The sequence below is a fragment of the Muntiacus reevesi genome, chromosome 2, assembly GCF_963930625.1.
Source record: "Muntiacus reevesi chromosome 2, mMunRee1.1, whole genome shotgun sequence".
Taxonomy (NCBI): Eukaryota; Metazoa; Chordata; class Mammalia; order Artiodactyla; family Cervidae; genus Muntiacus; species Muntiacus reevesi.
In genome coordinates, this window is record NC_089250.1 from 229,335,854 (window position 1) to 229,362,185 (window position 26,332).

Below are 26,332 nucleotides of genomic sequence, written 5' to 3' on the forward strand. Positions count from 1 at the left end.
TTCCAGAATTAATATGTACAGTACATGTGGCTCCAGAGGACATTGACTTGCTTTCTCATTCATCCGCCAAGTATTTCCTGAACACCAGCTGTATGCTAGGCACAGTGCCAATTCAGGGGGTGCCATTCTCTAGGAATAGTCAGTGCAGAAAGGAGAGAGACAGACCTAATTCTGACATACACGTGTGCATCATGACAGAATGAACAGAGAGCTCTGGTAATAGCATTAATTGTGTATACATTGAGGTTGATACTTGAAATCAGTTTAAATCATAGTCAGTAGACTGTGTAAAGATAAGTTGGTTTTATTTTACATTTAAGAAAATTTAGGTTAGATTTCTGCCTCTCTTTAGGTACAAAAATAAATTCCAGATAGATTAAAGATTTAAACATTTTTAATAATTAAATATAAAATTACTAAAAGAAAAAATAGAACAGTTTACAACTGTTGGAAGGGAGAGTCCAATCTTAGAGTAACACCAGTGCCAAAAAGCCACTAAGGAAGTGATTGACATATTTAAATAAATTTAGTTGTAGGTGGCATAAACAACCAGCACATCAAAGGTGCTTGTGAAATTTTCTAGCAGAAAATTGTTTAGATTGAAATACCACATGCTGAGATGATGTTTGAATTAATATGCTGTCATTCTCACATTTAATAACAACATTGAAGATGAGCAAATTGAGTAAAATATTTGATAAAAGGAAAAAATGTATAGAATATACAAATAGCTATTAAATATATAGGAAAATGGTCAACCACAAAACATTTGAATACAGTTTTTTAAGATGAAATATCATTGTGACCCAAGAGAGTGGCAAAAATGGCCTGTGCACTGTTAATGTAGATGTGATTGGTCCATTATTTCTGGAAGGTGACCAACCTGGCATTATGTTTGAAAGAGAATATATATTCTCTTTGACTCTATCAAGTCTGGGAAATTATCCTGCAGAAGTAATACTATACTGACCAAAGGTGGTTACTGAATTAGTTTTGAAATAACAAAAAATTGGGAGCCACCTTCATCAGGTGAATCCATGTTAATCTTAAATACGGTAAGGAGACCTCTTAATTGGATTAAGCGCTCATCCTCTGGCACTGATTAACATCCAGTTCATTCCAGGTCTGTTTTTACTTTGTAGAAAAGTAATACTAATTTTAAATTAGTAATTAAATTAAATACTAATTAAAAAAAACTGGAATACCAGATTATATAGTATATGAACCCATTTATGTAAATATATGCACATGTGTGTGTATGTGTATGATATGGGTATATATTTATCTATGTACTGTTAAAAATCTGTAACCGTATTTTATACTTCCAGTGTTTTTTAGGGATCATACGATAAATCACACTCCTTTTAATACATACCGGAGTGAAAGAGTTGTTGCCTAAGGGATTGTGAAAGTAACAGGACCATTCCCTTGTAGGATATGGATTACATTTTTCATAAAATTCTTATAATCAGAAAAATCAATAAAGACATTTTCTTGTTGGTAGGAAATAATTGAAAGTGGAAATCTAGTAGAAGTTATGTGGCCCTGTTTTTTAAACTTTAAATAGTGAAAAGTTTGATCACATAGAAAGCATTTGTGTCTCTGTGTTCTTGTGTGAATCAGGTAGAGCCATGTAGGTTGTAAATTCATGACATGATGATATAAGAACAGTGCTAAATTTTAGAATATTGCTAAATGGATCTCAAGAGTTTCACTCTCAAATCTCCCAGTGCCCCAGAATCTAAGTTTATGTCATTGGCTGTCTTGCTTTCTTGCAAGTTCATTAAAGAAAGTTTCCCTGGCCTCTTTGGAAAAATCAGAAATTAACAGGGCAGTAGTCAAGGTGGGAAAAGGGGGCAAAAAAAGGAAAAGCGTTAATTTTTGTCTGGTTCTGATTTACATATTTGTGTCTTACAGGCTTATTTCCATCTGGGTATCAATGAAAAATTAGGACTCTGCGGAAGGCCAGATAGACCTATTGGCTGCCTTGGTACATCAAAGGTGCTCATGAAATTTCTTTGTAGAGCAGTGTTCAGATTGTAATACCACAGACTAGAATGATGTTTGAGCTGCTGTGCATCCATTTGCACATTTCGTCATATACTTGTGCTGATTATCTCAATTATTATTTTCCACAAGTAAATACTTAGTTTTGTATGATATCATGAACTCTTCTAAAAATAAATACACATCTCACTGTTATTTCCAAGCATAGTAAGATATCTGATTGTAGTAGTATTTACTCAGAGGATTTTTCCATTACAATAGAGGTGGACTACTTTATCAGCATACTGATTCAATTAAGAAACTAAAGTTTCCTCATATTGTGTAGATTTATAAGATTATTTGCTTGTTCAAAATAAACATCAGTTTTAATTTTTATTAAGACTGTGTATTGTACCTTTGTCTTTTGTCTGTTTCTTATATATGTGTGTATGGATATATAACTTTTTTTTACTGTCTCTTACAGATTTATCGCATTCTAGGAAAGACTGTGGTTTGTTACCCTATCATCTTTGACCTTAGTGATTTCTACATGTCTCAAGATGTTTTACTGCTGATAGATGACATAAAGGTAGCTTCAGAACGCCTTTTAATTGAATGGGATGATTTTGTTTCTACTGATTTTATCGTATGTTAAATGAAGTGCTCCTGGGCCTGTGCTACTGGATTAACACAGTATCAAATATGAAAATTAAACAGCATCTGCATGGGGGTTAAACTACTTGCAGCCTTAGAGTAGTAGATGTATTCTGTTTTATATAAAGTTGTATGACTTTATTTGTTCTACCTTCTACAAAAATGGAATGAAAAGATGTATATATATATATATATATAGTAAAAGCAGAGGGGAAACTGTTTTGGAGACCATGTTCATAGTACAGTAAGTTTATCTCTCTTTGAACAAAAGTTGAGTTAACAAAATGACTTTATTTATAAAGAATTTCAAATAAAACCTCACCTAACTCATAATACCCACTCAGTTTAAATCTCCCCCATTCCCTTTTCCATTTGCAGAGTAGAGAAGCTTAGAGTCATGTCCCAGAGCATGAAGTCTGGAGCCAGATTTACTGGTTAAAATCTTGACTCCACTGTTTACCAGCTGTGTCATCTTGGGCAAATTAGTTAACTTCTCTGTGTCCCTGTTTTCTCATCTGTGTAACTGAATAGGACTGTCCTGGATTAGGAGTTAATATGTGCAGAGCCCTCAGAATAGTGCCTGGTACAGAGTGAAGTGTTATGTATGTGTTTGATGTGATAATGATGATCATAGAAATTGAGTCAAATAAAGAACTCTCCGTGTTTCTGATGGTATATATAGATTCAGCCCAATCTCTTCTACCTGCTGTAATATAAATTGTGGAGTGAGGATTAATCTTCTGGATGATAACCTTGGGTTGATTTTCCTTCCCTGAGACCACTCTTGAACTGTATTTGTTAAGCCTCCAAAAAAAAAAAAAAGCAAACAAGACAACCTTAAGACATGTGTGATCTGGTGATCTGATTATTTGTAAGGACAAAGTTTAAAGTCAAAATGATTTCTAGCTTAACCTGAGTGTTATTAGAGTGTTTCTACCCCTAAGTAGTCTATCTTATCCAGAGTTTGATTGTGAAATTATCTTGATATATAAGAGTTTTGTTGCCTCTTTGCCACTAATGGTTAAAGCATCCTGATCAACTCAGATACTGTGCCATTGCATCCTATCTCATTCTTATGTTTTAATAGAATGCACTGCAGTTTATTAAGCAATACTGGAAAATGCATGGACGTCCACTTTTCCTTGTTCTCATCCGGGAAGACAATATAAGGTAGGTTGATGAAAGAAGTGAGGTGCATGCATCTCACTGCGATTATCACTGTGAACCCTTTGGAAGCAGGGCTTCCTTGCATTTTTATATCCATTTCAGAATGTAACAGAGTGGTTTGCATATATAAAGGGCACTTGCTGCTGCTGCTGCTAAGTCGCTTCAGTAGTGTCCGACTCTGTGCGACCCCATAGACGGCAGCCCATCAGGCTCCCCCGTCCCTGGGATTCTCCAGGCAAGAACACTGGAGTGGGTTGTCATTTCCTTCTCCAATGCATGAAAGTGAAAAGTAAAAGGGAAGTCGCTCAGTCGTGTCCGACACTTAGCGACCCCGTGGACTACAGCCTACCATGCTCCTCTGTCCATGGGATTTTCCAGGCAAGAGTACTGGAGTGGGGTGCCATTGCCTTCTCCAAAGGGCATTTAGTACTGGATTATTAATTTCTCATTCTGTTGTTTATATGCACATTTTATCTGTTTATATTTTTCAGAGGTAGCAGATTCAATCCCATATTAGATATGCTGGCAGCGTTTAAGAAAGGAATGGTTGGAGGAGTCAAAGTTCATGTTGATCGTCTACAGGTAGTCTTCTGAATTTCAGTGTTTCTTTTTCCAGCACAATTAATCCATAGAATCAACTGTGTTTCTTAATTATATTCTTTGTAAGGTTTTTGTCTGAATGTTTTATTCTCTATCTACCTTCCTATTCCCGTTGTCACCACCCTGTTTATCTGATCCTTCCAGTCTAATGCTTGAGCAATTGCAGTGGTTTCCCATCAGAATTTTAGACTTTGAAAGGTCATCTCTTACCTCACTTTTGCATCTGAGGAAGCTGGAGGCCAGAGTGGTGAAGTGACCTGTATAATCTCAGGTTCTTTGACTCCTTGGTCCAGTGCTCTTTTCCCTACCCCGCAGTGACATCTAACCTGGAGATAATGCTTGTTCCATTCAGATTTTACGGCTTTATTTTCACAGCTCCTAAATAAGAGAATCCCTTTGTGGTTCCCTATTAGCCATAGCAGCCTCTCTGCCTACAATTATCTCCTGCTAAACATTCTTTCTGCTTCAGCCAATACAGCTTAATTACTGTGTTCTCAGCTTTTTGAGGTTCTGCCCCTTTCTGCTCAGTCCATTTCCTCTGCCTGGAGTAGCCTCCTTTCTTTCAACATCACTGGGCTTTGAAGTCTTCCCAAACATTAAAGGCGCGTTCTGCAAAATTACTCAGACCAGAGAGGATACTTTTCTTTTTTAATATCCTTTTATGACCATTAACATAAACTATCCAAATTGTAGTTCATTATGGGCTTAAATTTCTTATTTCCATTAAAAAGTTGTGATCATTTCATAGTCTTTTATGTGGTAGGTGCACAGTATTGAATAAGAAAGAGGAAAATTTATAAAGAGGGACCTATGTAAGTAACCTGGTAAATGGCATGTTTACATTCTCATTCACCATTGCTTGTGTTTTGTATACTCAATTGATTTTTATCTAAGTTTTTATCTTTTCCCCTTATTTTTTATTTTGTCTTTTTGTATGTAATGCTTTCTGGGGCAATTTCCTTGATATTTAGCATGTAGCTCCTCTGTTGATTTTTGTGTTTTAGCTATCTTATTTTTAATTTTCTCTTTTATAGTATCTTGTCCTTTTTTCTGAATATTACATTTTGTCTTATCCTTCTAAGAATATTAACAGGAGAGCTTTAGATATCTTTCCTTTGTACATTATCTCAGGTTTCTTTTCTCTGTTTTCGGGGGGGCTCAGTCTTTCATATTGGAGTCATTTGTCAGCTATCCCTTTATATTTAAGAGTGAAAAAATAAAAAGTTTATTGGAAGCTGTGTGTTTGGGAACAAGGATCACTGTCATGGTGAATTTACTTATAAGGTGGGCTAGTAGCAAGGACCATTTTTGCTGGGGAAAACCCCAGGTGCTGATATCTGGATGTTTTTTTCTTCTGGATTTTTCAAGTTCCCAGAAAATAAACATCTAGCCTTCTGCTTGAAGGATGTACATTTTGCTTCTGCGTCCTGAGAGCAGAGTTGGGTTAAGGAGCCAGGGGTATTGCACTGTTCTGTGTAGTATCAGAAACATCTCTCATTGGGACACCTGTTTTGCAAGTTGTTGCTTTCTACCAGTGCAGATTCAGAAGACAGTAAAATGGTACGTTATCAGATTGTACAGGATACTTACAACAGCACAGATTATTTTCACATAAGCAACACAAGTGGCTTAATCCTAACAGCATAGATGCTAGACCATGAGTTTGTGCAACACTGCACTTTGAAAGTCGGAACAATGGGTAAACAGCTTCTCACCACTAAGCAGTGAAGCCTTTGTTCGTATCTACATCTTGGACTTAAATGACAGGTTTCCAATTTTTAATCAATTCATTTATGAGTCTTTCACTTAAGCTATTACTTAATCTTTATATCTTCTGCTCTCTGCTGTGCACTAAACCCTTGAGTACAGTCTTAACCAGAGAATAAGCCTCTTTTCGTCTTGTAAAACCGAAACACTGTACCCATTAAACAACCCTTCACACCCTAAAACCAACCTTTGTCTTCTCTTTAGTATAGGAAATGGAAATGACACCTGTGTACTTCTCTGGGCCTTTATTTAAGGCTCTTTCAAATGTCTTCAGCCCATGGTCTATAGTCTGTCTCTTCACTGGGCCTCAGCATCACTTACTAGCTTCATCACCCAGGACATGTCTTCATGCAGTTAATTCTCAGTCCTGCTTTCCACTCCAAGAGTACTGGGTACTTTCCAAATCTTTAATGTGATATATTTTTTTCCCTGTTCATGCTATTATTCTATTCTAGAACTGCTTTTTTTCTTTTTTTTTTCCTTCTAAGTTATACTTTAATTTTATAACTTAGATCAATCTCACCTCTTTAGTGAAGTCTCCAAGTCTGGAATTAATTTCTCCTTCCAGTGTGTTTCTGTGGCATTTTCCTTGATTTTTGCTATAGCTCTTATTTTAGGTAGAACTAGTTTCTTGTGCCTGCTTCCCTGTGTGGATTGAAAACTCTTTATTAGTCCAGGCTTTACTCATCTCTGCATTCCCAGAGTATTCTGCTCACTACTGTTCTCTCTAAGAAATATGTAAATATTGGTTCCTTGATTCAACAAATACTTACTTAGTGCCCTCTCTAGACAGTGGAGATATAATGGTGAAAAAAAATATACAGAGTACCTGATCTCATGAGACTTATTTTAGTAGGAGAGCAAAACCAAAGATAAGGCCAGATAGGGATTCAGAATAAATGGATGGAGTACAGTCTTTGGTGGTATGTTCAGTTGGAGAGGACCTTGGGGTATATAATTGAATATCATTGAGCAGGATACCTTTTTGAATACTGTATTGCATTTGACACATTTATTTGTAAATATTAAGTTATTTAATTACCATCAGAGCTAAAGTATTAATGCCTAGCAAAATAATTGCAATACTTTTTATAAAACTAGCCAAGATTTTATAATACCTACACATGGAGTATAACCTTTAAAAATTATGAATCACTGCATTGTATACCTATAACATATAATATTTTACAACTTTAATTCAACTAAAAAAAATAGTGTAGGAGCCTCTGCAACCAACTAAATTTTGTAAATCAAAAACTCTGTAGACTATTAACGAAATCTACAACTTATCTGTTAATTCAAAGTAGCATTTACTTTGTGAGTTGAATTAATGTATATTATGGATATTTTGTTCATGCTGTATCTTTAATACGTAGCATAGTGCTTGGCATATATGTGTTCAGTAAATATTTGTCTAACAAATTAATTAGCTGTAGAGCAAGATGTTTAGGGTTAAGTCTGCATCTTAGGAAATATCACTGTGTAGACCTCAGTTTTGCTTGGCACTGCCCTCTGCCCAGACACAGACTCTCCTCTCAGACCCTAACTGTGGCTGGGCCACATAAAAATGTGCAAATTAGGTGCATGTTTGGGCTTTCTCATTTAGATTCTGCAAGGAGCCTTTAGTATGATTGGTAACATGTTCATTCTGCCATTTGTAGTGGGTATTTGTTGATCATCTACTTTATGAATTTTCACTAGAAGAGAAGGCAGCACAACTCTGGTGGTTAGCCAACAAGAGTAACATTCCCTAAATCCTATTATTTCACATTTGAAACAAACAGGAGAAAATAGAGAAAGTAATATATGTAACACAGTTTTGATTAAATAATTACCTTATTTTTAAAGTAACTGTGGCTTGTTTCCTAGCCAGTATATTTCTCACTTTTATCTGACAATTCATCAGATATTTAGAAGTGACACTTAGTGCTAAAAATCATTGTGGGTTATCACTCATTTATACATGAACCACTGACAAGCAACTATTATGTTCAAGTTTGGCCTCATTTAGTTTCCTCAAGGGGTTCTCTGGTAGCTCAAACGGTAAAGAAGCTGTCTACAATGCAGGCAGACCTGGGTTCAATTCCTGGGTCAGGAAGGTACCCTGGAGGAGGGCATGGCAACCCATTCCAGTTTTCTTGCCTGGAGAATCCCATGGACAGAGGAGCCTGGCGGGCTATAGTTCACGGGGTCGCAGAGTTGGACATGACTGAGCAACTAACACACACACAATGGGATATAAAATGACCAAATATTGATTGCCAGAATATAGAGAAGCACTGGCCTAGATAATCAATAACTTCATGATCCTGAAAAAAGGAGATTTGGCAGTCTCTTATCATTGCATAGCCTTGAAATATATTCAGTTCAGTCGCTCAGTCGTGTCCAATTCTGCGACCCCATGAACCACAGCATGCCAGGCCTCCCTGTCCATCACCGACTCCTGGAGTCTACCCAAACCCATGTCCATTGAGTTGGTGATGCCATCCAACCATCTCATCCTCTGTCATCCCCTTCTCCTCCTGCTCTCAATCCTTCCCAGCATCAGGGTCTTTTCCAATGAGTCAGCTCTTCACATCAGGTGGCCAAAGTATTGGCGTTTCAGCGTCAACATCAGTCCTTCCAATAAACACCCAGGACTGATCTCCTTTAGGATGGACTGATTGGATCTCCATGGAGTCCAAGGGACTCTCAAGAGTCTTCTCCAACACCACGGTTCAGAAGCATCAATTCTTCGGCGCTCAGCTTTCTTTATAGTCCAACTCTCACATCTATACATGACTACTGGAAAAACCATAGCCTTGGCTAGACAGAACTTTTTTGACAAAGTAATGTCTCTGCTTTTTAATATGCTGTCTAGGTTGGTCATGGTAGCCAAATCCAAAGAGGAATTTCACATTATATTTTCTGAATACAGTTTTAATATTTCATGTTTTTTTAAAATATCAAATTTTTGTCTTTTAGCAGTTTAATAAGTTCTGAGTTTTTAATTGAACTTATAAATAAGAGGATAGAAAGGAAAAACATTTCATCTGATTCTGCTATTTATTATAATTCATGAACTTGTAGCTTGATGTTTATGTTTGTTTCAGTGGGGTTTATTGTATGTGAAAATCTGTCTGATTTTAGAATGTTCATTTTAAGAAATTACTTAACAATCATGTCTATTTTTTAAGTAAACTTTTTTTAAAAGTATTGTATACTTACAGAATAGTATGTGCATAAATCATAACGTTATTGCTTGATAAATTTAAGAGTTATGAATGTTTTCTCAATCGCATTTCAGACACTAATATCTGGAGCTGTGGTTGAACAACTTGACTTCTTACGAATCAGTGAAATAGAAGAGTAAGTTCCTTTAGGTTATTTATTGTGTTTCTTGAGATTACATTAGGAATGCATGAAATATGAAACTTTTTCTTTTAAATTCTAGGCTTCCAGAATTTAAGAGTTTTGAGGAATTAGAAGTTCCCAAACATTCAAAAGTCAAACGACAAAGCAGCACCTCCAATGTTCCTGAACAGGAACAGAAGCCAGATGTTACCATAACTGAATGGAGAAACAAACCCACCCATGAAATTCTTCAAAAACTGAATGTGAGGAAGATGCAATTCCCACATGACCCTGAGTGGGGTTGACAGAGCAGGAACTGCCAGGGGCAAACCATATTTCTCTTTGTCCTCCCAGAGAAGGTAGCAATTAGCCTGGAAGTAGATGGCCTGTCTATAACTGAGGCAGTAATGAGAAGTAGTTCTCATCATCTAATATTAGCGTTAATGTCTCTAAGATGCTTAAAATGGGTTGTCTTAGGTATGAAAGTATTGAATATCCCATTGAAGAAGTATAGTTGCTTTGGGGATCTCTAGATTTCTCTTTCAGTGCCCTTTCTCCTCTTTTCCCAGTCTGGGCCTTCTCTCCTGCCTCAGTATTTAGGTCATGCTTACTTTGACTCTCTCCAGTCAATGAAGAAATCAGTCCTATAACTACATCCATATAAATATTATGTTGGCAACCTAGTATTAATCCCTTCCCTGAGGTTATTTGCATTTTAGAGGAGGAGGGGTGAGGATGTAGAGTATAGTACCTATCAAAGGAAATATAATTCTGATGGTAGAGCTATAAACACAGTGACATTTTATTGGACCATCCAAAGTTGAGTAGGCTAAATATATAGCCTGCCAGATATCAGTTCTTGTGATTGATCGTTACTACCTGTAAATCTATATAAGCATGAATATGATCTAGTAGGCATAAAACATGACACATATAATAAGCAGCTTACACATGTCCCCTTCTTTCATCCTCCTCTCCACAATGGGTCGGTAACAACGTGGTCTCCCATTTATGAACAAGTAAAGTCAAAAAAGGAGCGAATAAATAACTTGGCCCAATCTTTCAGAGGGTGAAAACATCAGTGTTAATGCTTATAGACAACATATTTTCTATTCACTACTCATCTTATTTCCTGGAAATTTTGATTATTAAATTCTGCTACCCAAGGAAGCCTGCTTGTCTACCCACTGTTTCCAAGATAGCTAAAATAAATAGTTGTATAATGTCGTCTTATGCCTGGTAATATATCAGTGACATTTAATCTTTTCTCAGTTGCATAGCAGAATATTTCCTCCTTGCATCATGAGGTTTCATGATTAGTTACTCCCTTTGGTAATTTCTGTACCCATTTCATTCCAGTTACTCATAGGGATTTATATTTTCAGGACTGTAGTTGTCTGGCTAGCCAAACCATCCTACTGGGTATACTGCTCAAAAGAGAAGGCCTCCACTTCATCACAAAGGAAGGTAAGATTATCTAAGAGAACATTTTAAATAAAAAGACCTATTTTTGAGCATATATCAAAAATGCATAATGAACATGCACTAAACTGTTACAAGTTATTTTCTTCTCTAGTAAATCTTTCTTTTTTAACTTTTAAAAGTTAGAAGTTTTTTAAAAAGAAAATGTTCATTATACCCCTAGAGTGGAATAAACTGATGTATGAACTCCTGAATTGCTTTCATGCAGTAATGCTTATTTGTTTGTCTGATTATCTCAGTGGTGTTGGAGCCTGGATTCTGCCAGTGACTGTTAGCCTCTGATGACTCCATAGTTGTTTATTGACAGTTTCTATTTCCACTTTTATTTCTCTGTATGTTTTTAAGAACAATACTGAATCATTATAGCCATAAGAATTAGCTCCTTCATGGTCTGCAGCAGCCATTTGGAATGGAACATGGCATTTAATAGAATTGCACTGTTAAGATTGTTTACGAAAACGTCATTTTTAATTGTGTTTGTGTCCACTGTGCATTAAGGCTGAAACCCAGTTATCCCTGAAATCTACATTCATATGTTGAATCACTACTCTAAGGAATCTTTGAATTCTACATCATGGTCTACTTCTGGCATTTTATAATACAGAATAATATAGGATACATTTCAAGTATTTAATATCTAACTACCCAAAATTTTTGGCTCATCTGAAAGTCCTCTGTCCAATGAGGCATTTTGATTTGGTTAGAATTAAAAATTGAGTTGATATTCTAAACAGCGATGTAATTAATAAGATTTATAGTTCTGGTAGTGAACTAAACATAATTGTTTATTCAGGTAAGCAATTCAGATAAACAAACTAAGGTCTACTTAGTTTTTACATTATTGTAGCTAAGAGACAACTTTCTTGAGTATTATACAGTGAACTAAATAGTCTTAATATTTTAACTTAATAAAGGCAGAAGAAGAACTCTAAGCAAATTTCAAACAGAATCTTTCCTGTTTCTAATTAATCTTGAAACTCAAAGTGTAAAAAGGATCCCAGTTATATTGAGGACATTTATCAGAATTTATACTTTAAAACAATGGGATCATTAAAAAGCAAACATTTCGTTAGGAACTTATAATTCAGAATGGTTATTTTAGTAGTAGGCTTCCCAGGTGACAGTTGTGGTAAAAGAACCTGCTTGCCAATGCAGGAGACATAAGAGATGCCAGTTTGATCCTTGGGTCAAGAAGATCCCCTAGAGGAGGGCATGGCAACCTACTCCTGTATTCTTGCCTGGAAAATCCCATGGACAGAAGAGCCTGCTGGGCTACAGTCCATAGGGTTGCAAACAGTCGGACATGACTGAAGGGTAAACTTAGCATGTACACATGTATTTTAGTAGTGCTTTAAAATAAAACAATTTGTATAAAATAGTTTACCAAAAAAAAATGTTTACAATGAAAATGTCAAGAGAATTATTTTTCAAACCATTTTTTAAGCTTGGGAATAATATTCATCTGTTACTTAGATATTTAAAAAACTTTACATGTTTTAAATCTGTGAAACCTTATGTATTAAAAATCATAAGCATCTGCAGAATCTGAGTATAATTTTATCCAACTTGCTATAAAGCTATAAAAATAAGTTCAGGGTAAAACGATAAAGATACTGTTCTTTACCCTTGTTTGGTTTCTGATCATACACAGAAACATCACAACATTTTTTGAACAAATAAATGAAGAGTTATATATATTCAGAGTCTACAGTATTTTGTTCAATTTGCTATATTCTGTTTTTTATTTTCTGTAGTAAATTAAAATAACATTTTTATTTGTTAAATATATTGATTGTATATTAAGAAAACAATAAATTTCAAGAAATAAAATATTCATCAAAATCATATACTCAAACTACGTAGTAACAAGGACTGGGGACATTCACACTATATTTTTGGGTTACATATTTAATTATGTCAGGTTTTTTAAGGAGAATAAATGTTATACATTTAATTAAAGCTTTTTTCAACAAAGACTCTATTATCCAATGTCTAGGTACTGTTTCTGATCACATTGAGAGAGTCTATAGAAGAGCTGGCAGCAAAAAACTTTGGTTCGTATTAGCGTCCTTGTCATTATGTTTTTTTAATTGTGTTATCATATTCAGTATCCTAAAGATAATGGACCAGTGTTAAAGGTGGCTAGTCATTCTAATTTTCCCTTTTAAGTTCCGAGGTTGCAGCCCTGTGAGTGCCTACTTTCTAAGGATCTGCCTGCATTGCATTTTATCTTGACTCTTCCAAGATATTAAAAGCATGTCTGGGAGTAAAGACATCTGTAGGAATAGAACCTGGAGAGGATGCACTGGCATGGTGTTCTAATGACTGTTTCCTATCCTGCACCTCCTCTGTTGCAGCAAGGTGCTTTAGGTTCTAATTTGTATTTTGGAAACTTGTTCTGTTATATAGGGTCATGAAGAGACCAGTGTTTTGTTTATACAAGCAAAATATAATATACTTAGAAGACAGTTCTCTCATGGCTAAAGTTTAATGAATCCTAATGATTGTAGTTACTGCATAAAAAGTAACTGATATGTTCTGCAGAGGTAGTCTCTTCCTAGAGACTGAGGAAAACTTAGGTAAGTTGAGCTAAGGTTGTTTACATTCACAATGGGGTAGGTATGCCTAAATGCACGCCCTCTGCATTTTTGAAGCAATTCTAACAGTTCTACTAGCAGAATCTAACATTTTGGAAATTAATAGTTTATAAATATACAGATATATATTATTATCTAATAATAACCCATTATTATCTAATTTTGAAAAAAGAAATCTCAAGAAAGTGTCATGTCATAAGAAACTCCCTTCACTTCAATGAAGCTCAGTTTTCTAATCTCTAAAATAAAAGGATTAGACAAAACATCTCTTAGCAGTATTTCAACTCTAATTTTTAGTAAATATACTATTCCAGTCAAGAAGAAATTATGTAATAACCCTGTGGTTAAGTCTCAGATTTTTGCTGTAAGTTCTCAGCACAGTAAGGCGTGCAAACAAATAGATGTTGCTTTTTAGTCAGTAAATTTCAAATCTGGTCTATAATCTTCGGTTAAACAAACCTACTTTTACTTTATGTTTAATACTTGTATTTTAGATAAATCATTAGCAAACATTTAAAGTCCTGACTGTTATGTTTAAAAGAACAAACTCCTGTAAGTTTTATTTACTGTATTTTCCCTTTTATGGCTTTCCACTGACACAACCAGGTTGGCGGTACGCTACGGGGCTGCATTTACCCAGAAATTTTCTTCCTCTATAGCCCCACACATTACTACTTTTCTGGTACATGGGAAACAGGTAACATGCACAAATTGTCAAAACTCCAGCTGCTTGAAATGTGTGGGCTTATTTGCGTTCTCAGGGTTAAATATGTCTTTTGATCTTATAGTGTGTGGGTGGAAGCTTCTCTAAAAGTAGGAAGTGTTTGTTTCACTAACTTTTCAGATATGACTGAATTTTCTACTAGTTCATCTATGTTGAGATTAAGCAACGTGTTTTTTATAGGTCAACTTCCATGGATATCCTGAAATACAAGGAAACACCTTTAAACCTACATTTTAATTTTATTTTCTCCATCTGAAAGTTCCACATGGATTTTTACTTTTGATGGGGGGAAAATGTTTTATGTATTGCATGTGCTGTGCTTAAAAATCTGTTCTTACAGTCTAAGACTTTTTCAGAAATGTTAAAATAGTAGTGTGAATTACTTCCTTCAACATTCTGGCAAGGAAAAACAAAAAAAAACAACGCTGGTATCTCATTGTATCACTTCCTAAAATTGAGTACTAAGCGAATTCCCTAATCCAGGGATTTGGTTACTAGGCACCAAAGTAAACTTGATTTAAAGTGGTTATAGGAATAGTGTCATGTACCCGTGACAGTCTTAATGATAAAATTTTTAATACAAAATCAGAATAATCAATTCTTCCTCCTACACCATTCCCTGACAAAGGGATAGTTAGGCTTCCTTTTCTTTCTCTTTAAGTTGTTAATGGCAGGAATAATGCTGGTGGCAGAGGTGAGGGTGAAGCTATCCCTCCCTAATTCTGGATAGTCCTACAGTCTGGAAGATTTCAGCTGTGAGGTCCAGTGTCTTGGGATCAGTGTTTCAGCCATATTATTAAGTGAGGACCTAATTGTGCAGGCTTTTTAATTCCCCCACTCAGGGGCCCATTCATTCATCATTTAGATTTGTCAACCTCTGGCGTGCTCTCTTCTTTGCCCCCAGGTCGGTGGTGCGCCATGCAGCAAGTCTTTTAAGTAAACTAGTGGACAGCCTGGCCCCATCCATTACTAATGTTTTAGTGCAGGGCAAACAGGTAAGTAGCTGATTTTCAGACTCTTGGTCACAGTCACAAAGATTTCTGGGTAGGACCCTGGCTTTTAAATCTGGCAAGCCTCAGCATCTCTCACAACCACATTTACAGTGGCTCAGGCATTTCTACAGAAGGCTGCTTCCCCAAGCAAAATCTAGTCCTAAAGAAGCACAGATACAGAATAGCTATGCTGCACCTTAGAGATTGAATTTTAAGCTCCCGTGTTAACTCGAGATCAGTGAAGATACTGACAAAGAAAATGGTATGACACCTACTAAAGCACTCCAGACAGGCTTAGGATAGGTGGGGCAACGGTAGGGAGTAGTGAAGGGCACATTCTCCTTTTTACTTCACTAGAGCTCTTCTTCCCATTAGAAATGCATTGGCTCTCAGATGCCTAACCCTCTGGGCCCCATCTCGTTCCAGGTTCTCCCCTCCCACCAGGGCCAACTCTTACCAACTCTTTCTCACAGAAAACCATCTCCAGTTAGCAATCCCTTTCTCCTCTGGGTTCTCAAAATAGGCCTGTTACACTTTTCACAGACTGCCCTGGATCCCAGTTCATTTGAATGTGTGTCTCTCACAGGGTAGACCATGAACCCCTGGAAGTCAGGGCCCATGTCTTGTCCAGCACTGTCCCTTTGTGCCCACCATGGTCTTGTAGAGGCACTTGGTGAATGTGGATTGAATTGAGCCTGTGCATGTGGGTATGTGGAGTGGGATATGGCTGCTCATTTTTTGTTTTTCTGTAAGCTCTAATTATTTGGCTGAATCATCATTTGATTGGAATGAAAAGCTGTGTGCTTTCTATCTCTTCTTTGGGAATATGTGTGCTTTATCATGTCTTCCTGACAATTAACCTAGGGATATAATAAGCTTTAATAATGCAAAAAACTTTAACCCTCTTTGATGGAATCAACCCATTGTTCATATCTCAGGGCTCTTAGTTCATTAAAATTGAAATTATTTCATCTTGACATCAAAGTTTTGAAATGTTGAAAGAATAAATTATCCTATTCTGTAATATTTAATAACTAAAAATTATTGTACTAATAAAATTCCTGAGAAAAAATTTAAATCTCATCATATACATTACATTATATTTTCATCTATATTATTATAATATATATATTATATATATACATATTTCATATATATTATTATCCAAGTTATTAAAAGAATTTTCATCCTTCTTCATCAGCAAAATAGACCAAGGCACAGGTAGTAACTTATTGGATGCCTTTTCTCATTGCAATCCTCAGATCCAGCCACAGAGTTCTGTATTTTTGCCTTGGACTGAGCCACCTCTTAAAGAGAGTAAACAGGCTTTGGGAAGCTATTTTTCCTTGGATTTTAGGCCCCTGTAGTATATCTGAAAATACAGTTAACTCTGTGACATTTGAATGAGTGAGAAGGTTTTGGAGATCTCTGAGGTAACTGGCATCTGGCAATTGGAGAGGGATTTGGTAGGTTACGGTTGTTCATGTCCATTCTGTGCACTACCTAGAGGGTGATTGCTGCCTATGATCCTGAGACTGTGTTCCCCAGATCAAAATCCTAGCGCCTTGGAACCTATCCTGAGGCTGTGACTGGACTGTTGTCCACCAGACCAGCACATCTCCCAGGGAAACAGTCAGTTACAGAGTTGGGTACCTGAAGGCTGACAGCCCTGTTCCAGGTGTATGGAGTCTATTCACTGACTGCATCTCAACCTTTTTAAAAGAGGAAGTAAAAATGGAGCATCCCGAGTTTGCCTTTGCTCATTTATGAAATGCCACCCTGAGAACTGAAGTCATGCTGTTTCTACACTTCTGCACTTTCAGATCACCTCAAGCTCTCTGGAATGAAATAGTGGTTTAGTCATCATTGCTTCCTTCTGTTTGTTTTTTTCTTTACAAGCTGACATTTTAATAAAAGTAATCGCACTTGGACTAACTGGTTGATACCACTTGTGTTGCAATAAACTAGCAATTCTCAGTTTTTAGTCCATCACAAAATTGGGGCAGAAGACCTCTATTCTGCTTTCTGCTCCCATGGCAGAAAACACAAGAACTCTTTGATATCCTCTTCTTTTTCCCGCCTCTTTTAATTGTGCCCTGTGCAAGGAAGAGAGAGGAAATGAGGAGGAAGGAGGGGATGCAGACTCTTCTGGGTGGCAGAGTACTAAGACAAGAGGAGAGAGGGGGAGCAGAGTATTTATTCCTCTTGCCTAGCCTCAGCAGCACTTTTGGCTTTGAATTTTCTTTGCCATTTCCTCTGTGCTTTCTCATTTCGCCGGCTTGTGGGCAGCCTTATTTACTCCCCTCCACAGGCCAGAGATACATCCAAAAGTGTTTCAGCACTCACTGGGTACCTGACTATGCCAGGAAAAGTGGGTCTTCACTACAACTATGTCCTTATACCTATCTTTGAAAAAGTTACAGTGTTGTTAAAGAGCAAAAACTTCCACATGAGAAACTATAAAAGAAGTGAAGAACACACTCTCAAATACCAAATTGTATAGACTATGCACTAAAGTAAAACTGTTTTCTCTGAGGAGTTTCTGGTCCTAAAGTCATTCAGAATAATTTTGTCTTAATAGTTATTTATATTCCTTCCCTGCTTTTATCCACTCACCTTCATTCCCCGAGCTGGGACCCTCACCTGCCCTTGTATTTTAGATGAGACTGAACCATCATGAACTCCAATGGGAGTCATGCTTTGAAGGCTATTTTAATAAATAGCAGGAGCAGTTATTCTACCCAATTCCCTAGCTTGCATAGAGTAATTTCAGGCTGCCAGTCATCCTGAGCCTTTAATTTTCTTTTTTATCTATTAGTAGCTAGGAAATTTTTACAATAAAATTCTGCCACCCATAGGTAACTCTGGGTGCCTTTGGGCATGAAGAAGAAGTTATCTCTAATCCTTTGTCTCCGGGAGTGATTAAGAACATCATCTATTATAAGTGTAATACCCATGATGAGAGGGAGGCAGTAATTCAGCAAGAACTGGTCATCCATATTGGCTGGATCATCTCCAATAACCCAGAATTATTCAGTGGCATGCTGAAAATACGAATTGGGTGAGTAAATACTTTGCATTTGCATAAAGAGAATTGTTTAGGTTGTCTTCAGTCTCTCTGAGTGAAGTACTGCCTCAGATCTGATGGGTTTTTAGGAAAGTGTTTCTTCCCCTAAGTCATAGAGAAAACATCTGGTGATGTGAAGAAATAAATACTAGTGGCCTGAAAAATGTCTGTTGTTTATTTGACTCCCATATGAGAAATAGTGAAGTAACTCTGTTCTCTAATAAAATCAAACACAAGGAGGTTTAAACAGTTGTATCATGTTAAAAAAAAAAACAAAAAATAAACAACACCCCCCACTATGCCCAATACTTGTAAAAATTCCTATAAAGTGAATAAGCCTTAAGAGTAAAATGATTTTTTTTTAGTAAAGCTAGATGTCAAAAAGACACACTTAGATAAAAATTTGGTCCTTTTAAGAATATTCTTCTGCATCTGTTTCCCACCAAAATCTGATTTTTCATCCTTAAAATCATAAGTGTTCTCTTTGGAGAAATTGAAAGTAAGGCTCTGGAAATCTTGAATGTTCTTAATCAAGCGTTTTGTGAGGCAGCACAGTAAGGCATGTGACCAGGCTCTGACATCTGGCAGAACTGAGTGCCTGTCCTCACCCGTGCTCATCATCTCAGTAGCCTGGGGTCAACTGGCTGAACCTCCCTCCAACTCTCACTGTTTTATGTGAGATGAAACAAGGTAATATGTTTAAAAAGCCTATCACAACTGCATATAAGTCCTTCTTTTCATTTTTTAAAACATTTTTGTACAAATATCACATAAATATGTTCTAATTGTAAAAAATCAAGTAATACTTGAGCATATAGAGTAACCTAGTATATGGCCAATTTGGAGACTGTTCCTCAAATATTTGATAAGAATATGTATCCTAGCCACAGCAATCAGACAAGAAAAAGAAATAAAAGGTATCCAAATTGGAAGAAAAGACGTAAAATTTGTCATTCTATGCAGACATGTTACTATATAGAGAAAACCCTAAGGACTCAATGGGCTTCCCTTGTGGCTCAGATGGTAAAGAATCCACCTGCAATATGGAAAACCCAGGTTCAGTCCCTGGGTCAAGAAAATCTCGTGGAGAAGGGAATGGCTACCCACTCCAATATTCTTGCCTGAAGAATTTCATGGACAGAGGAGCCTGTGAGCTATAGTCCATGGGGTCACAAAGAGTCAGACACAACTGAGTGACTAACACACGTACACAAGGACTCCACAAAAATTACTAGGTCTAATAAATGAATTCAGCTCAGTATCAAGAGACAAGATGTTAAAAATGTTAAAAATTAACATTCAGGGATTGATTGCATTCATTTATACTAACAATGAAATATCAGGAAATGTAAAAAAAAAAATAAAACCAACCTTTTAAAATTGCACCTCCCCAAAAAATAAATAAATAAAATACCTAGGAATAAACCTGACCAAGGAGATGAAAGTTTTATACACTGAGAACTGCAAAACATTAATAAAGGTGATAAAAGAGGACTCAAAGAAATGGAAGACTATCCCATGCTCTTGGATTAGAAGAAATAATATTGTTAAAATGGCAATACTGCCCAAAGCAATCTACAGATTTAATGCTATTCCTTATCTAATTATCCATGACATTTTTCACAAAACTAGAACAAATGATACAAACATTTATATGGAACTATAAAAAATGCAGAATTTCTAGAGCATTCCTGAGGTGGAAAAACACATACCTCCCTCAGACTTCAGGCAATACTACAAACCTACAACAATCAAAACAGTATCATATTAATACAAAAACAGGCAAGCTGATCAGTGGAATAGAGAACCCAGAAATAAACCCACAGTCAATTCATCTTCAACAAAGAAGGCAAGAATATAAAATAGGGAAAAGACAGTCATTTCAGCAAGTGGTGCTGGGAAAGTTGGACAGCTGCATGTAAATCAGTGAAGTTAGAACACACCCTCACACCATGCACAAAAGTAAATTAAAAATGGCTTAAAGACTTAAACATAAGACATGACACCACAAAACTCCTAGAAGAAAACCTAGGGAAAAGCATTCTCTGACATAAATTGTACCAATGTTTTCTAAAGTCAATCTCCCAAGGCAATAGAAATAAAAATAAATGGGACCCAGTCAAACTTCCTTTGCACAACAAAAGAAGCCATTAAAAAAAAAAAGAAAGAAAAGACAGCCTATATAATGTAATGGGAGAAAATATTTGCAAATGATGTGACAAACTAGGGCTTAATCTCCAAAGTGTACAAACAGTTCATACAATAAAAAAACCTAATCAAAAAATGAGAAGACCATAATAGACATTCCTCCAAAGAAGACATACAGATGACCAGTAGGCACATGAAAAGATGCTAAACATCACAAATTATTAGAGAAATGCAAATCAAAACAAAAATGAGGTACCACCTCACATTGGTCAGAATGGCCGTCATTAAAAAGTCTTACAAACAACAAATGGTGGAGAGGGGGTGGGGAAAAAGAACCTTCCTACATTGTTGGTGGGAGTGTAAGTTGGTACAGCCACTATGGAAAGAAGTATAGAGGTTCCTGTGAAAACTGAAAATAGAATTATTAATACCATATGGTCTAGCAATCCCACTCCTGGGCATATACCCAGATGAAGGTATAATTCAAAAAGATACATGCACTCCTATGTTCATAGGCTCATTGAAAAGAACATAGTGAGTCTCTGTCAGGCACAAATACATGTGATTGTGTGTGAGTGTGAATAAGTGGGAATACAGCATGCTAATTTTGTGATTAAATCAATATCTTTACTATTTCTGTCCTACTTGACCTTCAGTTGCTATTAAGGTGTTCTCCTGATTATGAATGTGTCAATTTCCCCTTGCATTTTTGTCAGTTTTGCTTTATATATTTTAATGCTTTGTTTTTGTTCATGATACCTTTTAATGATACAATTTTGCTTGTGTCATTTATTTTCTAATTGAATTATTTTTAAAAAGTTATTTTTAATTTCAAACATCTATAAAAGCATAGAAAATAGTGTAATAAAACCCGTACTATTACTGAGCTTCAACAATATCATCATATAGCCAATTTTATTTCACTCATACCTCCCAACTACTCATCTCATCCACAGTCTCCTCTGATTCCATCATATCATTTAATCTGTAAGTACTTCAGTATGTATCTCTAAGACATAGAGACTTTTAAAAAGCATAACCATGATCCCATTACAATTGTATAAAATATAACAAATGAATTCCTTTTGTTTAATGTTACTACCATATTACATTTTGTTTAATATTACTTCTTTCTTTTTTTATAGTTATTAACTTGGTATACTGTTTTCCATTTGTTTACCTTCAGTGTTCTTTTTTCATTTTGATTAGGTATGTCTTTTATATTTAACATCTATGCTCTATATACTTTTAATCTAATCTGAGATTATCTTGTAATAGAAATATATATGTCATATTTTTGCCATTTCATTTCTATTTTGACGTATTCCTGCCATTTTATTTTGTTTTCTAGTCACCATGCTCTCTTGTTCTTACTTTTTTCTTTCTTCTTTATGGCTAGGTTGATACCCTTTCATTTCTTAGTTTTAATTTTGCATGTGAGTATGAAGCACTTTATGTAAAATAATCACCCATTTTTTTCCTTCAAAAGATTTCATTAAAAACTAGTTGCTTTGGGGGAATTATTTGCATGCCTCTTTTATCAATAATTCTCATTTTTTAAATTTAGACATACTTAAGAGCAGTCTTCATTTCAGCCTTGTTTGAAATAGTCAAACACTGAGAATAACAGGTATCCATCAGTAAGAAATAGTTCAAATAAGTTGTTAGCCATATAATAAAGTGTTTTGCCACCATTACAAGAAACAAGGTAAGGTTAATACACTGGCATTTATAAATTGTTGTTATTGTTCAATCGCTAAGTCATGTCTGACTCTTTGTGACCCCATGCCTGGACTGCAGCATGCCAGGCTTCCCTGTCCTCCCTCTATTTTCCAGAGTTTGCTCACGTTCATGTTCATTGAGTCAGTGATGCCATCTCACCATCTGATCTTCTGCCGCCCTCTTCTTTTGCCTTCAATATTTCCTACCAGCAGGGTCTTTTCAATGAGTTGACTCTTCACATCAGGTAGCCAAAGTATTGAAGCTTCAGCATCAGTCCTTCCAGTGAATATTCATGGTCGATTTCTTTTAGGATTGATTTGTTTGATCTCCTTGCAGTCCAAGGAACTCTCAAGAGTCTTTTCCAGTACCCACAATTCAAAAGCGTCAATTCTTCAGTTCTCAGCCTTCTTTATGGTCCAACTCTCACATCTGTACATGACTACTGGATAGACCATAGCTTGGACTCTATGGACCTTTGTTGGCAAAGTGATGTCTTTGCTTTTTAACACACTGTTTAGGTTTGTCATAGCTTTCCTTCCAAGAGGCAAGCATCTTCTAATTTCTTGGCTGTACTCATCATCCACAGTGATCTTGGAACCCAAGAAAAAAATCTGTCACTGCCTCTACTTTTTCCCCTTATGTTTGCCATAACGTGATGGCATTTATAAGTATCCAAGATAAATTAAGTGAAAAAAGTTGCAAATTTTTTCCATTTTTTATCAAATTATTATGTGTATGTGTGTGTGTGTGTGTGTGTGTGTGTGTGTATGTCTATGTGGAAAAAAAAATATATAAAATCACTGTCAGTTATTCTCTGTGAGAGATTTCTACTTTGTAAGTTGTGTTCAGTTTTATTTAAATTATTTTAGTTGAAGTTATTAGTTTTCAAACTATTTGCCTAATTTCAATGAGAGTATAACTCAGATGAACTTCCTATTCTTTATCTCCACTTTCTTTTGATTGAGAAGTGAACTCATTCTGCATAGAATTTGATCTGCCTTTTTACCCCTTAAAATAGTTCCTTTCATATATTATTAATAGGATGTATTCCTATTAGTTATAAGAACTGTGAATTATATCCTGATTGTTCAGTCTCTGTTAGCTCTAAAATTTTCCACTTCAACTTTTGTCTACATGTGAGGATGCAGAAATGGGTCTTCATGTGAGTTGTCTCTAAATGAAATGTGATTCTTCATATCCATACAATCATTAAAAGTATTCTATTGTCACAGATTAAGGCATTTCTCTGAGGCTGATTTAGGAGTATAGGTTATAACTCTTCCAAAACACATTCTTTGTAATAAATGTTCTATTCAGGAGACTCTTTAAGCAGTAGTCATCCTTGCTGTGACTTAAGCAAAGGCTTAGAGTGAGTTAACGTTCCCCAATATTTTACAGTGCTATATTTTTCAGCCTCTAGTAGTTTTCCCTTTACTATGTATCCAGCATTTTAGGCTGATTTATGTTCTCTCAAAACTCCAACATAATTTTCTTTCTTGAATTCAAATCTGACCTGAAGCTTCATTCTCTGCATGGAAATGAAATATGTTTAGTTTATTCTAAAAATAGTTTTCTTCCTATTTTTGTATCTTCTGTTCTATATGTTCAATGTCTTCTGTGAGAAATATTCTTTTTTCCTTAAATTGTTTCCCAAAATAAAAATGTCAGGACAAAGCATGTGACTTAGTATCTTAATAGAAGAAAACTTCATGAAGAAATTTGCCAGACAACTTTATTCACTGTCCTGAAACTCATCCTGGAGTCAATTGTGGCATTTTATTTCCATTATGGGTATTAAGAGTGTCCCTGCCCAAAATTCTGTGTGTGTTTCCCCCATGTGGTGGACTCACAGGGTCAGCTCTAAACACTGGGACAGTGTCAGTTTGGGATAAGTCTAAGTTTTTTTTTTAATAAGGAGTAATTTATTTACAAATCAGTAAGTGAAAGAACTGGGATTTATACCCATACTGCCTGACTTCAAAGTTCTTGTTCTTCGTTCTTAAGTACTATTGTGCATATTTTTACTTGCATGTACTATTGCTCTTGTCTTGGGAGTAGGCCTTACTGTTTTGTTTTTGTTTTTTCCTAAAACCTTGACCTTATAGTCCCTTCTACTTAATCTCAACCTATGACCCATTTTATATTCAAATATTCAAGTAGCAGCTCCTGATGGTTTTTGTCGTTAGTCAGTCTAGGACCAGTACTGTTCAACATTGTACAGTAAAAGGCACACTAAGGAGGCCAAACAGTTCCAAGTTAACAATCATAAAAAATAAGATTTTGCCTCCTATATTCATGAGACCAAGGAAATGGGGATGATTTCAACTGATTAGTTTCAACTGATTCTAAGTTATCCCCTTATGCAGTGCAAGAGCTATATTAAGATGCTATAAAAATTCAACAAAGTTAAGTAACTTGCCCTTGGTTGTAAGACCAAAAACCAGAATTTGAACCTAAGGTGAATGACTCCAGAGTTCATGCTTCCCTATCTGTCTTCCAGCTCTCATGTCTATAAAACAGGGAGGCTGTCCCTGCTTTGGCTTCCTCATTAGATTATGGGGGTTCTAGGCAAGGAATGTGAAGGTCTTTTGTAAAGGATAAAACTTAAACAATATTGGTCTGACATTTGAGATCCTCTATCTTGTGGCATTTGGAGAACAAGTATCTTTGGGGATTTCTTTTTGCATGCCACAAATCCCAAGGAGGAGGATCCCATGCCCTACCCACCCCCACCAACAAACACACACATACTTATCTTCCAATTCTAGGTTTTCAAAGACCTGCTCCCACAAGAAACATCCACTCTAGAAGTATCCCTTTCCACCATAGTTGATTCTCACTCAAGGCCCAGTGGAATGATCCCCAAGCATTTCATATAGAAACCATGATGCAGTATTCCTTTTGGATTTTCCACTGCCATCTGAGATGGTCTCACCCCTCCATCACCTGGTGGGACTTCATGAAACACAAGGTAAACACTCACAGATCCTCCTGTGCCTACCCACAATGCTCCTCCACCATATTAATGGAAAGGTTTTGGAATCCTGTCTACTCAAGGGATATCTTAACAGCCTCAGAGAATTGCAGTTATCTTGTCTGTGGAGCTTGTGATAGTGCCTCTCTGAAAAGAAAAAAAGATATTTTTGTATCTTTTTAGTATATTTTTATTGGTCTTTATTCTTAATAAATTTCACTCAGACCTCAGCTCCTTAAGTGAATGGCTTCTGGGCATGTTAATATACTTCTCGCAGAAAGCACATACTCTATTTATGTGTCTTTAAAAAATTTACTTGAATTAATTCCTGAAAGGTTTTAATTTGCTTAAAATTGATGAAAAATTATTCATTTATAGAGTCTTTGAGTGTCAAATTTTTTATCAATTGTTGGATTTGTTACTCTTTTAAGTCACCCATTTGTAGCATGATTTTAAAAGAAAGAAGGGAAGGGATTTATACAAAACATTCTTTTTTTTTTTTCACTTCCTTATAAATTAATTAAAGCATTCCAGACTCATTTATATGTGACTTTTTACTGTTGTTTCTATCATTTAAACGTTGAGTATGATTAAAGCTCCGGGAATTGGTGATGGACAGGGAGTGCTGCAGTCCATGGGGTCACAAAAAGTAGGACACAACTGAGCGACTGAACTGAAGATTAAAGAGACTGATAGCTTTAGTCAGCTTTAACACCATATTCTTCCTGAAATGTCAACATTCACTAGGCTGAATGGACATAAAAAATAAGAATATTTGTCAATCAGAAATCTTCCAACAAACAAAAGCCCAGGACCAGATGGCTTCACAGCTGAATTCTACCAAAAATTTAGAGAAGAGTTAACACCTATTCTACTCAAACTCTTCCAGAAAATTGCAGAGGAAGGTAAACTTCCAAACTCATTCTATGAGGCCACCATCACCATAATACCAAAAACAGACCAAGATGCCACAAAAAAAGAAAACTACAGGCCAATATCACTGATGAACATAGATGCAAAAATCATTAACAAAATTCTAGCAAAAAGAATCCAACAACATATTAAAAAGATCATACATCATGACCAAGTGGACTTTATCCCAGGGATGCAGGGATTCTT

General features: G+C 36.0%; 1 protein-coding gene across 5 annotated transcripts in view; it reads left to right on the forward strand.

The window, feature by feature from the left end:
• Positions 1-26,332, forward strand: part of PHKB (phosphorylase kinase regulatory subunit beta) — a 220,438-nt gene that overhangs the window by 168,787 nt on the left and 25,319 nt on the right. For 3 of the 5 annotated variants that reach the window (XM_065925271.1, XM_065925267.1, XM_065925269.1), the window contains 10 exons: positions 1,918-2,001; positions 2,471-2,575; positions 3,728-3,810; positions 4,299-4,389; positions 9,461-9,522; positions 9,608-9,770; positions 10,893-10,974; positions 12,986-13,043; positions 15,215-15,305; positions 18,161-18,363. In XM_065925271.1, the coding sequence (XP_065781343.1) occupies positions 1,918-2,001; positions 2,471-2,575; positions 3,728-3,810; positions 4,299-4,389; positions 9,461-9,522; positions 9,608-9,770; positions 10,893-10,974; positions 12,986-13,043; positions 15,215-15,305; positions 18,161-18,363 (1,022 nt within the window). Of the gene's footprint in view, positions 1-1,917; positions 2,002-2,470; positions 2,576-3,727; positions 3,811-4,298; positions 4,390-9,460; positions 9,523-9,607; positions 9,771-10,892; positions 10,975-12,985; positions 13,044-14,192; positions 14,284-15,214; positions 15,306-18,160; positions 18,364-26,332 lie in introns of all 5 variants that reach the window. The other 2 variants (XM_065925268.1, XM_065925270.1) reach the window with 1 other exon arrangement.